The sequence below is a fragment of the Carassius auratus genome, chromosome 1, assembly GCF_003368295.1.
Source record: "Carassius auratus strain Wakin chromosome 1, ASM336829v1, whole genome shotgun sequence".
NCBI classification, from domain to species: domain Eukaryota; kingdom Metazoa; phylum Chordata; class Actinopteri; order Cypriniformes; family Cyprinidae; genus Carassius; species Carassius auratus.
The window spans coordinates 2,646,242-2,658,466 of NC_039243.1; the positions used below are offsets into that span (position 1 = coordinate 2,646,242).

The window sequence follows — 12,225 nt, forward strand, 5'->3', positions numbered from 1 at the left end:
CTAATTACGTGATTGATGGTTGTTCATGTTTATGCAATTTAACGTATTGCTGTTAACTTGGGATTCCATATTTCCATTCTCTTAAACTCATCTTTCCCTAACTTTCGACCTTCCTGCAACTTGTGTGAATGTGTGTGTGCGTGCGTTTATGTGTTAGATTAGTTTGTATGTCTTAGATTTATCTAATAAAGCCTTATTCATATTGAAAAGAGAAGTATCTTGTGTTTTGTGCTTACAAGTTAATGTCTTAAACTGTCGATCTTGTTACTGTGCTAATTGATAGTGTTTTCACTATAGTTTGGATATTAGTATCCAGCGCAGATTTGATGTTAAACGGCTCGTTCACTGAACCGCAGGCGCGTCTCCGTGAACAGCCGTGAAACAGTGATTCTGTTCAAATTCCCTTTAAAATCTTAAATGATTCCCTTTGAGCTAAATTGACCTGTTTCCCTTACATTTCAGAAACTATTTTCTATGTTTTCTTATGTGCACGATAGGCCACGCCTCTCACCTGTGATGAGGTTGTCCACTAGCGTGGTGGGAATGCAGAAGATCCCGACCAGCAGGTCGCTGACGGCCAGATTCAGGATGAAGATGTTGGTGACGGTTCTCATGTGCCGGTTCCTCAGGACTATCACACAGACCAGAGCGTTCCCCATCAGACACAGCAGGAAGATGAAGAGATACGCCAGCGTGAAGAGCGCGGCCGTCGGCAGAGAGTGCTGGTAGTAAGGGAACAGGACGTCGCCCCCTGCTGTGCTGGAGTTGGTGCTGTTGGTCTGGTTGATGCAGGAGACCAGATCTGAGATGATGTAGACGGAGGAGGCATCCCATGATCCCTCAGTGGCCTCCATGAATACAATGCTGGGAACAAACACAAAATAAACAAACTAAATAATAATTTAGGAAGCCTGTTTCTGCCATGGAATAATATATCTGTGTGTGTGTGTGCGTGCGTGTGTGTCTGTATTTGAGAGAGTGTGTGTACGTTTATGTCTGTGAGGGTGTGTATGTGTGTTTGTGTGTGTGTGTGTGTGCGTGTGTGTGTGAGTGTTTGAGAGAGTGAGTGTGTGTACGCTTGTGTCTGTGTGTGAGAATGTCTATGTGAGTGTGTGTGTATTTGAGAGAGTGTGTGTGTGAGTGTTTGAGAGAGTGAGTGAGTGTGTGTGTGTGTGTGTGTTTGAGTGTGTGTGTGTGTGTGTGTGTCATATCAGGACACAACTCTGTATAATGACATGGGTATGACACAGGTATTACAAGGAGAGCGTGACTTATGAGGACATAACCCATGTCCCCATTTCTCAAAACACTTATAAATCATACAGAATGAGTTTTTTTGAGAAAGTAAAAATGCACAAAGTTTCCTGTGAGGGTTAGGGTTAGGTGTAGGGTTGGTGAAGGGACATAGAATATACAGTTTCTACAGAATAAAAACCATTACACCTATGGGATGAACACACTTTACACAAAAACAAACATGTGTGTGTGTGTGTCTGTGTGCATGTATTTGAGAGAGTGTGTGTGTGTGTGTGTGTTTGAGTGAGTGAGTGTGTGTACATTTTTGTCTGTGTCTGTATGTGTGTATGTATTTGTGAGAGTGTGTGTGTGTTTGAGAGTGTGTGTGAGAGTGTCTGTGTGAGTGTGTGTGTATTTGAGAGAGGGTGTGTGTGAGTGATTGAGAGAGTGAGTGTGTGTGTGTGTGTGTGTGTGTTTGAGAGTGTGTGTGTGTGTGTGTGTGTGTGTTTGAGAGTGTGTGTGTGTTTGAGAGTGTGTGTGTGTGTTTGAGAGTGTGTGTGTGTGTGTGTGTTTGAGAGTGTGTGTGTGTGTTTGAAAGTGTGTGTGTGTTGGAGTGGAGTGATTTTTTTTTTAAATCTCAGAATTCTGTTTTTATGCTTCCGCCACAGAAGAAAAAATAAATATGGAAGCCTGTTTCCACCAAAGTAAAGAAAAATAATAAGATAATAGCATCTGTTTTATTAGATTTTTTCTTGCAAATTTTTAGCTTTTTCTCAGAACTTTTTTAAAATATCATTCTTTTTTTCAGTTCAAAATTTTTTTCTCAGAATTAAGTGAGAAAAAAACCTCTTTTAAATTAAATCTTTTGAGATTAAAACTTTTTTATGTTTTATTCCATGGTGGAAACAAGCTTCCATAAATACTTGGAATCAGAAGAGCTTTATTAGCATGTTTGTTTACACACACAAGGAATCTGACTTAACACCAGAAAGTACAACATGCTGCAGACATACATATGAATAACACAGCAGGGAGTTAATACAACACTGATATAAAAAAAGAAAAACTAAACATCAAATAATGTACTATATATACAGAAATAGAAGTATAAGAAAAAAATGTAATTATTAAGATAAATGATCAGGTATTTCTTTAGTTTGCAGATATGTTATTTACAAAGTGTGCAGTTTAATATAAATATGTCAGATAACTATGTTAGTTGTGATAGATGTTGTTCAGGTTGAATAAAGCCTGCGGGTAAAAACTGTTCCTGGGGTGGTTTTACAAGATTTTATCCCCACTTCTGTAAGCATCCTATTTTGCTTGACGAAGCGGTTTGAGTTTCCCAGTAAACCAGGGTTTATCATTATTAAATGATAAGAATGTCCTGGTAGGAACGCACTGATGTATGAAGTTCAAGACAAGATTGTAAATCACTCTCTGCTAACACCAGTGGCATTTAGCAACGAAACACAGTGAAATAAAACACATTTAAAAGCATTTGAACTCTGCTGAAAGAGCAGCTTTTAAAATCGTTCATTCTGTGACATGTAAAGTTATTATTTATACTAAGAAAACCATTACTGAGGACCGAAGTCACATTTATAAGGATCTAGATCTCGGAAACTAGGAGCTTTTAATCAAAAGTCCAATTATACAAATGCTTGCTTTCTCGAGCAGTGGATTAATAATGTTGGTTTCAAACACATATAATCCAAAACAGTCTTACACAAGAGGGTTTTTTGTTAATTTGCGTGTTTTCCAAATTAAAATTACAATATCACAAACTCAGATTTATTGATTGTGTGTTTTTTTTCTCTCATTCTTAAAATTGTATTATTATTATTATTATTGGGACAAGATGTTTATCATAATTTGTCATTGCACATTTTATCAACACAATATTTTTTATATAATATTTGCTCCCTTTGCCATTTCAGAATTGCCTTACTGTTAAATTTGGTTAAAAAAAAAAAATAATAATAAGCTCGTGACAACTTACCCCATGAAGTGTGACAACATGCCCCAGATCAATTAACGTCTGTACAATGAATATCAATGTGTTTTCCCCCGAGTACAACAAATATGAAATGTTTAATAGCTAAATGTAAAGAGCTTTGTACAGTTAAATCCTACATGATCTGTAAATAAACGCAGTCTGAGGGGAAAAAAGTGACAACTTGCCCCGATCTTACAAATCGCACATCTCCCATCTTTTTGAATATGAATGTTTAAGACATGTGCAATATCCTTAAATCCTTTTTTCCACATTATTCAGCAGTGATCTGTGCACACAGCCTGAGAGAACTTCACCAGGAGCAAAAACTGATCAAAGTAGCATAAAGAGTTAATAAAATTTGCGTTTTATCGGTTAATGTGAGTCACAAAGATCTTACCTTACTGTTCTTCAGGTCAAAGGGTGAAGTAAAGGCAGTGGTGGAATAAAATAAGTGCAAAAAGAGCTCGATTATGACCGTGTACGTCTCTGATCAACTCCGCACTGACTCCCGCGAACGCGCACCTGAACGCGCACCCGATTTCGCACCTGAACGCGCAGCCGATTTCACACCTGAACGCGCACCCGAACGCGCATCTGATGTCCGATCCCGTTTGTAAATTACTGTACTATTATGCCAAACTTGTTTAGAAGAAACTGTAGGGAGAGCTGCAGGCTGCAGGGGTGGTTCTAGGGTGAGTGGAGATCCGGGGCTTAGCCCAGAAAAGTCCATGTATGTGACTTTTTATTTTAATAAATCAGAAAGATTTACTTTGCTTAAAATATACAAAAACAATAAAAACAAAAACATATTTAATACATTTGCTTTTTGCAAACAAAAATTAAGAATTGCAAAACAAATGAAACAGCGCGAAAGCAATGATTGTGCAATACATATTTTCCATGGTCATATCTATTAATTTATTTGCAACGCTGCTTTTATTTTGCGTGTCAGTCTAGTTTGAGCTTGATACCATTTTTCCTTTGCGCTTCACTTTTCTGCACGTCTCTCTTTTTGCACTGTTTTGACGTGGGGGCGGAGTCAATGGACGGGGGCGTGTACAACATGCCCCCATGGAAGTGACGTCATCGGCCCGAGACGCAGCTCACTGATCCAGGTCCTGTCATGATGAGCAGAGACTTTCGAGTGGATCGTTTATTTTTATTCAGTAGCATTACACTCATGTTTTCGTTCTATTTACTTTATTAACAAATGTATGTGTATAAACAGCGTTTGCTCAAGTTAAAGAAGTTGTTAACATGAACATCTGATGTTTATTTCTCTCAAAGTGCACACTTATATAGCATTATGTGTATTGGGTTCGCAAATCATTAGAGTCAGTTCGGGAGTTCGTAGTGGGTTCGCGAATCATTTGAGTCGGGAGTTCGTAGCGAGATCGCGAATCATTTGAATCAGTTCGGGAGTTCGTAGCGGGATCGCGAATCATTTTAGTCAGTTTGGGAGTTCGTAGTGGGATCGCGAATCATTTTAGTCAGTTTGGGAGTTCGTAGCGGGATCGCGAATCATTTTAGTCAGTTTGGGAGTTCGTAGCGGGATCGCGAATCATTTGAGTCAGTTCGGGAGTTCTTAGCGGGATCGCGAATCATTTGAGTCAGTTCGGAAGTCCGTAGTGGGATCGCGAATCATTTGAGTCATCTGACTCCAGTTTGGGAGTTGGAGCGGCATCGCGATTCATTTGAGTCAGTTTGAGGATCGCGAATCATTTGAATCAGTTCGGGAGTTCGGAGCGGGTTCGCGAATCATTCGAGTCAGTTTGAGGATCGCGAATCATTTGAGTCATCTGACTCCAGTTTGGGAGTTCGGACCGGTTTCGCAAATCATTTGAGTCAGTTTGGGGTTCGCAAATCATAGCTGTATATGGATAGGCATTTTTAACTAATTTAGTAGCTAGTTCTAATTACGTTTTCCACGCTTGTTTAGGTGTGAAATGTGAACTCCTATTTTTTGTTTTAATGATGTGCCTTTTAACAGTATCAAGTAGGCTATATTAAAAAAAATAAACAAATCATGCCTAAAAGTGCAAGCATCTAGACTAATGTAAAGTTACATGATGAAGTCATACTAGTGCGCGTGTGCATTTTGAGTGTGTTCTTTTACTGCATTATTCGGTGTATTCAAATACATTTATGAATGCATGTGAATGATCACAAAATTCAAGATATGAACCCTTTGTGCCAAAAGGGTTCTTTCTTGTCATTATAGAACCTTTTTAGCATAAAAGGTTCTTTGGAGTTGAGTAAAGAACCCTATGGTTCTATATAGAACCCCAATGATCCCTTTCTTCTAACATTTTGTTGTCATAACTGTAAACAAAACAATATTTCTCATGCTTTCAGTAAAATTCATCAGGAATAGATAAAAGTAAGTTCTCGATTAGAGTATAATGAGAATAAATTATCTCAGTTTCTTTTATTTCACAATGTAAATGATAAAAGTTCATTTCTGATTAATGACCGGAACAAACCGAATCATTTAAATGAACCACTCAAATGAACCGACTCTCTGAATGAATCCAATCTGTTTTTTAAGATGCTGTAATTAATGCAGTGTAATAATTAGACCTGCTGATTAATAATAACTGCCACAGAAATTAATTTCAAGAATTTTTTTATGAGAAAATACATTCATTTTATGCCCAATAATGTGATTGCACGAGCTGTTTTTGCTTCTAGCTGAAGCTAAGAGCTGCTGTGTGTAGATGATCAACAGCTGTGAGAAATGATTCAGAATCAGAGCATCAAATTAAGCCTGATGTCTGTTTGTGTGCTTGCAAGAAAAGCTCATTTAAATATTTATTCTGAGCATGCATCTATGCCAGGATTTGATTTATTTATTGATTTGTAATTATTTGGGGGTTGTTTTGAATTAAACATTCATACTTCAGGTCAAATATGTACATCAAAAAGAATTTAACATGTAGAAGCATGCAATTTTCTTCCATTTCATGCAAGATTTTTCTATCATTATAATTAGTTCTTTGTCTCATCATGCATCAAGCTGTTATGTTTGTACAATGTTTCACATGTTCATGCTGGGGCCAGAAAACATCTGCACTATGAAATATTAGTAAACACCTCTCTCCTTTCAGTTTTATAGACTTACAGAGCTTTATTCTTCTTATCTCTCTGTAAATGTCCAGCTTTAACTGCCCAGCTGTGCTCGCTGACATTTTGAAGCAGGTTCAGCTCGGATCCCAAAAGGGTTTAATAACAGCAGGAGAGACTTTTGTTCTCAGAACTCAATTTTTAACATCGGTCTGTTGATCTCAGCAGGAAAGCAAGAGATATGAGCATTTTAAATCAACATTTAGACTCATATTTCCCACCTCCAATGTGTTATTGTTTTAATATCAGCTCTTGATAATGTACTACGTTACACATACAGCCTTACCCGAGCCAAAACGCTGTTAAAATCTAATTACTGTTGTGTATAGTGCTCTATTCCCTTTATTATTATTATCTTTCAACTTTGTTTCGTACTTTTTCACTGGAGGAAGTGTTATTATGGATTATAGACTCTATGTGTTTGAGTTAAAAACATCTTAATGCTGGATGTGTTTCAGGTTTTGTCTTCTCCAGATGTTCACTGATGGACTGGAGTGCTGTGGATTATTGTGATGTTTTTATCAGACTCTCATTCTGACGGCACCCATTCACTGCAGAGCATCCATTGATGAGACACTGATGTAATGCTACATTTCTACAAACCTGATGAAGAAACAAACTCATCCTGATCTCATGACCTGTGTGTGAGCACGCTTTCTTTCCTTTAATAAGCTATGTACTCTCCTACACAAACTACACGAACAAAACTGAACCTAAACTAGTTTATTGGCTGAATCTCTGTGTCTCAGGCTCAGGTGCAAAAGTCCAAAAAATGAGATTGTTAAGAGTTTTGAGAAGAAGTATGGCACTATAATTGATCATGAGACAGTTTGCTGAGGTTAAATTGGAAGCACAGAAATGCCATCCACATCCCCAGCGGATTTAACACAATCCCTGAACAAACACAGGCCACTAGGGATGTTATTTGTGAGCTAAAATAGCCTTTCCTCTTCCTGTGAGAAGATGCACTAAAGGCACAATCATTGCAAACCTTGGTTTATCTGCTCTGTTTAAACACTTCATCTTCACGTTACCCACAACTGTCTGTAAATAAATCACAAATAGTTTGAAATGGTCCGTGCATCAGTTAAATCATTGTTCCTTGTTGTGGATTAATCACCAGTTTTTAGCCAGTTGAGTTACTGCAGTGCATTGTGGATATTTCACGAAGAAAAAACTGTTCAATCACTCACCAAGTGTTACGATGTTAAAATAATAATATAATATAGAATATAATGTAATATAATATAAAAGTATATAAAAGTGTATATATATATATATATATATATATATATATATATATATATATATATATACACTTTTATATTTATATAATGTATATATATATATATATATAATGTTTAATTCAAATATTCTTTTACATGAGATAATATACAATATTTAAGTTAAACTGGCACAGCAAATGTGAATGATGCTCATATTTATGATTTGTTTTCAGGTCACATGAGGAGGAGGGTCTGGCTGCCGACACATGCACTCTCAGCCGCGCATGCGCATTTGGATACATGCACTCTCAGACACACGCATGCGCACTGTTTTAAATGCATCCAAATGCGCATGCGCGGCTGAGCGTGCATCGTGTCTGCAGCCAGACTCTATTGGACATGAGTGAAAATGTGATTGTTTAACACTGCCATCATGTGGTCATTCATTACAATTACATAATTTAAAAAAAATCATCCTCGCATTTATATGTCAGTGCTAAAAAATATCAGTTCACAATAGGACTGATATAAAACAATATTATATAATGCATATAAAATCTGACTCTGGCTTATGTGCACTCCTTGTGAATCTATCCCAAGTTCTTCAATATTCCATATTCCTGACCATCTTCCCAAGGCTGTGGCCGCATCGTTTGAATCGATTCTTTTCTTTCGAATCGCTCGAAAGATTCGAATACACACCAGACGAGCGAATCATTCAGCGCGCGCCAGGAAATTTGCCACGAAGCAAGAATACGTTTTGTTTTTCATTTATTTATTTTCTGTTAGATGCATGACGAAATAGATTTATTAAGAAGAGATAAAATGTTATCTTAATTATTTGTCAAGCCATTAAATCACTGATGTCATGAAACAAATTCAGTATGAATGCGTTAAAATCTCTGATATATTCTCTGATATAGACTATAATAAGTAGATTTTGCTTTTCCAGTCCCAGAAACCTATTAATATTCTTAATTGTTTCTTTTATGCATAAAACTTTAGATACAGAGCTGAAACTGTCTGTGTGATTGGAACACTATTATACAATTTAGAGACTCATCAACAAAAAAAATAAGCAATAGCAACAACACAAGATCGTAATGTGATGTATGATCAGATGTTAAATGATCAATAAATGACTCGTCACATCATCATGAATCTTGAGTTTAACAGTGAAGATTGCCAAAGCAGCAAAGAGTCAACTTCCACTTCCAGACGGATCGGACACGGTTCCTCCAGCTCTCCTTCACGAAGGTCATCGATGTGGACAGTGTTGTATTTCTCTCATTTGATTCTGTGGTGAATTGTGCTGAAGGCTGATAATGCAGGTCTGAAAGTGGATCTCCAGCCTATGAAAACAAATCAAGCATACATTAGATGAAACTCAACGTTGTTACATGTGTTAGATGATATAAAGAGTGTGTGATGATGTGGTTTACCGTGAGCCGGATCAGACCCATGAATCCAGCGGCTGTGGTGTTCGCTCCACTAAACCAACCGCAGGTCTGCTGGTCCTGATGAAATGCCTCTTATCATTCACTCCCTGAAACACATTCAACATCATGAAAACATCTGCCCATTATGCATTATAATATCTGAAATCCTCAGACTCAGTTCATCTGAGATCAGGATGAGTTTGTTTCTTCATCAGGTTTGTAGAAATGTAGCATTGCATCAGTGTCTAATCAACGGATGCTCTGCAGTGAATGGGTGCCGTCAGAATGAGAGTCTGATAAAAACATCACAATAATCCACAGCACTCCAGTCCATCAATTAATCCAGACACATATTAGTTTAGATTTGTTTAAACGCTGCTTGATCTGTGCAGATTTCTCTCCTGATTCAGACCAGAACACTTTTTCACTGGAGGAAGTGTTATTATGGATTATAGACTCTATGTGTTTGAGTTAAAATCATCTTAATGCTGGATGTGTTTCAGGTTTTGTCTTCTCCAGATGTTCACTGATGGACTGGAGTGCTGTGGATTATTGTGATGTTTTTATCAGACTCTCATTCTGACGGCACCCATTCACTGCAGAGCATCCACTGATGAGACACTGATGCAATGCTACATTTCTCCAAACAAACTGATCCTAATCTTGGATGATCTAAGGGTGAGCACAGTTGCAGCAAATGTACATTTTTTGATCAAATTTTTACTTAATTTCCATCTGAGCAGCTGTATATAGTTTTATCTGTTATATATGATGCTCTCTTTTATTATTTTAGGTTTTGGATTGATATTGTAATTCACATTGTTGTTTGTAATGATGCTATATGAATACATTTGACATGAATACAGACTTTAGAAGTTTCTGGAGAACAGTAATGGTACAACATGACCCCTGACCTGAAAAGTTTCTCGTTCGATCATGTGACACGGAGCGTCTCCTGCTCGCTCGGCCTGATCCACACTACAGCATCCATCTGTAGAGGAGACACAACACATCACTGAGTCAGTGCATGAAACACACACACACACACACACACACACACACACACACACACGTTTGTTTCTGTGTAAAGTGTGTTCATCCCATAGGTGTAATGGTTTTTATTCTGTAGAAACTGTATATTCTATGGCCCTTCACCAACCCTACACCTAACCCTAACCCTCACAGGAAACTTTGTGCATTTTTACTTTCTCAAAAAAACTCATTCTGTATGATTTATAAGTGTTTTGAAAAATGGGGACATGGGTTATGTCCTCATAAGTCACCCTCTCCTTGTAATACCTGTGTCATACCCATGTCATTATACACACACACACACACACACACACACACACACACACACACACACACACACACACACACACACACACACAATCATTGTATTAGTGTATTAAAAACATGCACACGCTTATTTCAAGCACTCCAAACTTGCATAACAAATAAGGCACAGCGCTCCTGTCATTCTCATCAGTGCAAGATCATAAATAAGCCTCGTTCGAGCGGCAGGAATCAGAGACCTTGGTTCTTCTCCATTAAGGGCAGTGTGATGTCATCGTTCCCTTGCTTGCCGTTCCTCTGTTTTTTGGGCAGACTGGAGACGGCTGGCTGAAACACACGATCGAGATTCATCATCAGCACAGCGCTCTCTGATATTAATTTCATACGCATGGCTGTGAAACACGCATCGATCCATCCGTCTGACTTTAACTGCTGTTACCTTGAAGTGTGTTTTGTTCCAGCCGGCCTTACACAGCGTGTGTCGCAGATCCTTATAGGCCCAGACCGTCTGCAGGATGTGTGACGCGGCTTTGGTCTCGCGCACCGATTGGCTGACAACAAGACAGAACACACCCTGATCAGACCAATCAGCTTTACATCTACAGATGCTAACATGTTGCTTTAGCACAGAGTGTTTTGTGTGATTGTCACCTGGTTCTGTTGATTGAGACCAGTTTCTGGATTCCCTGTCCCTGGATGAGGAAGCGGGCGTTCTCCAGGTTCTCCGAGACGATCTCTAGTATAGTGTTCAGGACGGCCACCACCGTGTCTCCCTCCAGGTTCTTGGCGGGTCGCTGCTGACCGCAGGGCAGATTACTGACCAGATCCCTCATGGAGTAACTCCCTGACCGCAGCAGAGAGACGGTCAGCCTCAGCATCACACGCACAGCGTCAGAGTAAAGCTGCGGCTCTGGATCTTACCGATCAGATCTTTGTTCTTGTGGTCGATGGCGAGGTTTCTGAGCGCGATGGCGATGGCTCGCACCACTTTATCAGCGTCGGAGTGCAGCAGCTCCACCAGCACCGGCAGACCCTTCTCTTTACGCACCGTCGCTCGGATATAACTGGACCACTGGGAAAACACAGAGGACGCTTCATTAAGAGGCTTCGATTCATGCTTTAGTGCTCTGTACTGTCATTTAAAGTTCATGCTTTGAGCAGATAGTTCATCTGAAGAGAAACACATGCACAGTCACACTAAAAGTCATTCGGGTTTTGGTTTTAAATATTTTCTCTAACATCATTTGAATTGAAAAAATTGCATATAAAAATTCCATGCACGTTCATTGCACGATATTGAAACTAATTGTATTTATTGATGATAAATAAATAAAGCTGGGCACTGTGTATTCAAACGAGATTCCATTTATTAGCATTCTTGTAAAAATCTGACCGGTTTAATTTACAGTTCGACCGAAAATATCACATTTAATTTATCAATGTTAAAACAGTGTGATCCAAATGCATGGGATTTTTATATGCAATCAAACTGTACGTATTGCATGTATTATTACACTATCAGTGATTTCAGATAAAGCATGTCAAACCAAAATATTTACGAAAAACAGACAAGCATGAACGAATGATTTGGATCAGTTCCAGACGGTCATCTGTAGCTGGTCAGTGGATGTGTTAGTGGTCAGACTCACGGTCCAGTGTCCGGCTGACAGGTTCTGCAAGGCTCCGGCCGCCGCCTCCAGTGTGTTGTGGTTCTGACTCAGTTTGAGGAGAGACAGATAGAGTCGCACCACCTCCGGCTGGTACAGAAGCTCCAGGCCTGCACAGACAGAGCCGTTATGAATCATTCATGACACACTCCATACACTGATCTGAAATGGGAAAGTGAGATCCTGTACGAACCAGAGTTTTGCATTATTTTAAGGGCACTGGTTGACAGGCTCTTTCT

General features: G+C 38.8%; 1 protein-coding gene and 1 pseudogene across 2 annotated transcripts in view; both read right to left on the reverse strand.

Moving 5' to 3' along the window:
* Nucleotides 1-482: 482 nt before the first annotated feature.
* LOC113108769 (neuropeptide FF receptor 1 pseudogene) lies at nucleotides 483-3,762 on the reverse strand (annotated as a pseudogene).
* A 4,578-nt stretch (nucleotides 3,763-8,340) lies between these two features.
* Nucleotides 8,341-12,225, reverse strand: part of LOC113113750 (armadillo repeat protein deleted in velo-cardio-facial syndrome-like) — a 20,956-nt gene continuing 17,071 nt past the window's right edge. For both annotated transcript variants that reach the window (XM_026280316.1, XM_026280251.1), the window contains exons 10-17: nucleotides 11,969-12,096; nucleotides 11,241-11,391; nucleotides 10,971-11,163; nucleotides 10,759-10,870; nucleotides 10,559-10,646; nucleotides 9,938-10,014; nucleotides 9,027-9,130; nucleotides 8,341-8,936 (exon numbers count right to left, since the gene is read on the reverse strand). In XM_026280316.1, the coding sequence (XP_026136101.1) occupies nucleotides 9,038-9,130; nucleotides 9,938-10,014; nucleotides 10,559-10,646; nucleotides 10,759-10,870; nucleotides 10,971-11,163; nucleotides 11,241-11,391; nucleotides 11,969-12,096 (842 nt within the window). In that variant the 3' untranslated portion in view covers nucleotides 8,341-8,936; nucleotides 9,027-9,037. The remainder of the gene's footprint in view (nucleotides 8,937-9,026; nucleotides 9,131-9,937; nucleotides 10,015-10,558; nucleotides 10,647-10,758; nucleotides 10,871-10,970; nucleotides 11,164-11,240; nucleotides 11,392-11,968; nucleotides 12,097-12,225) is intronic.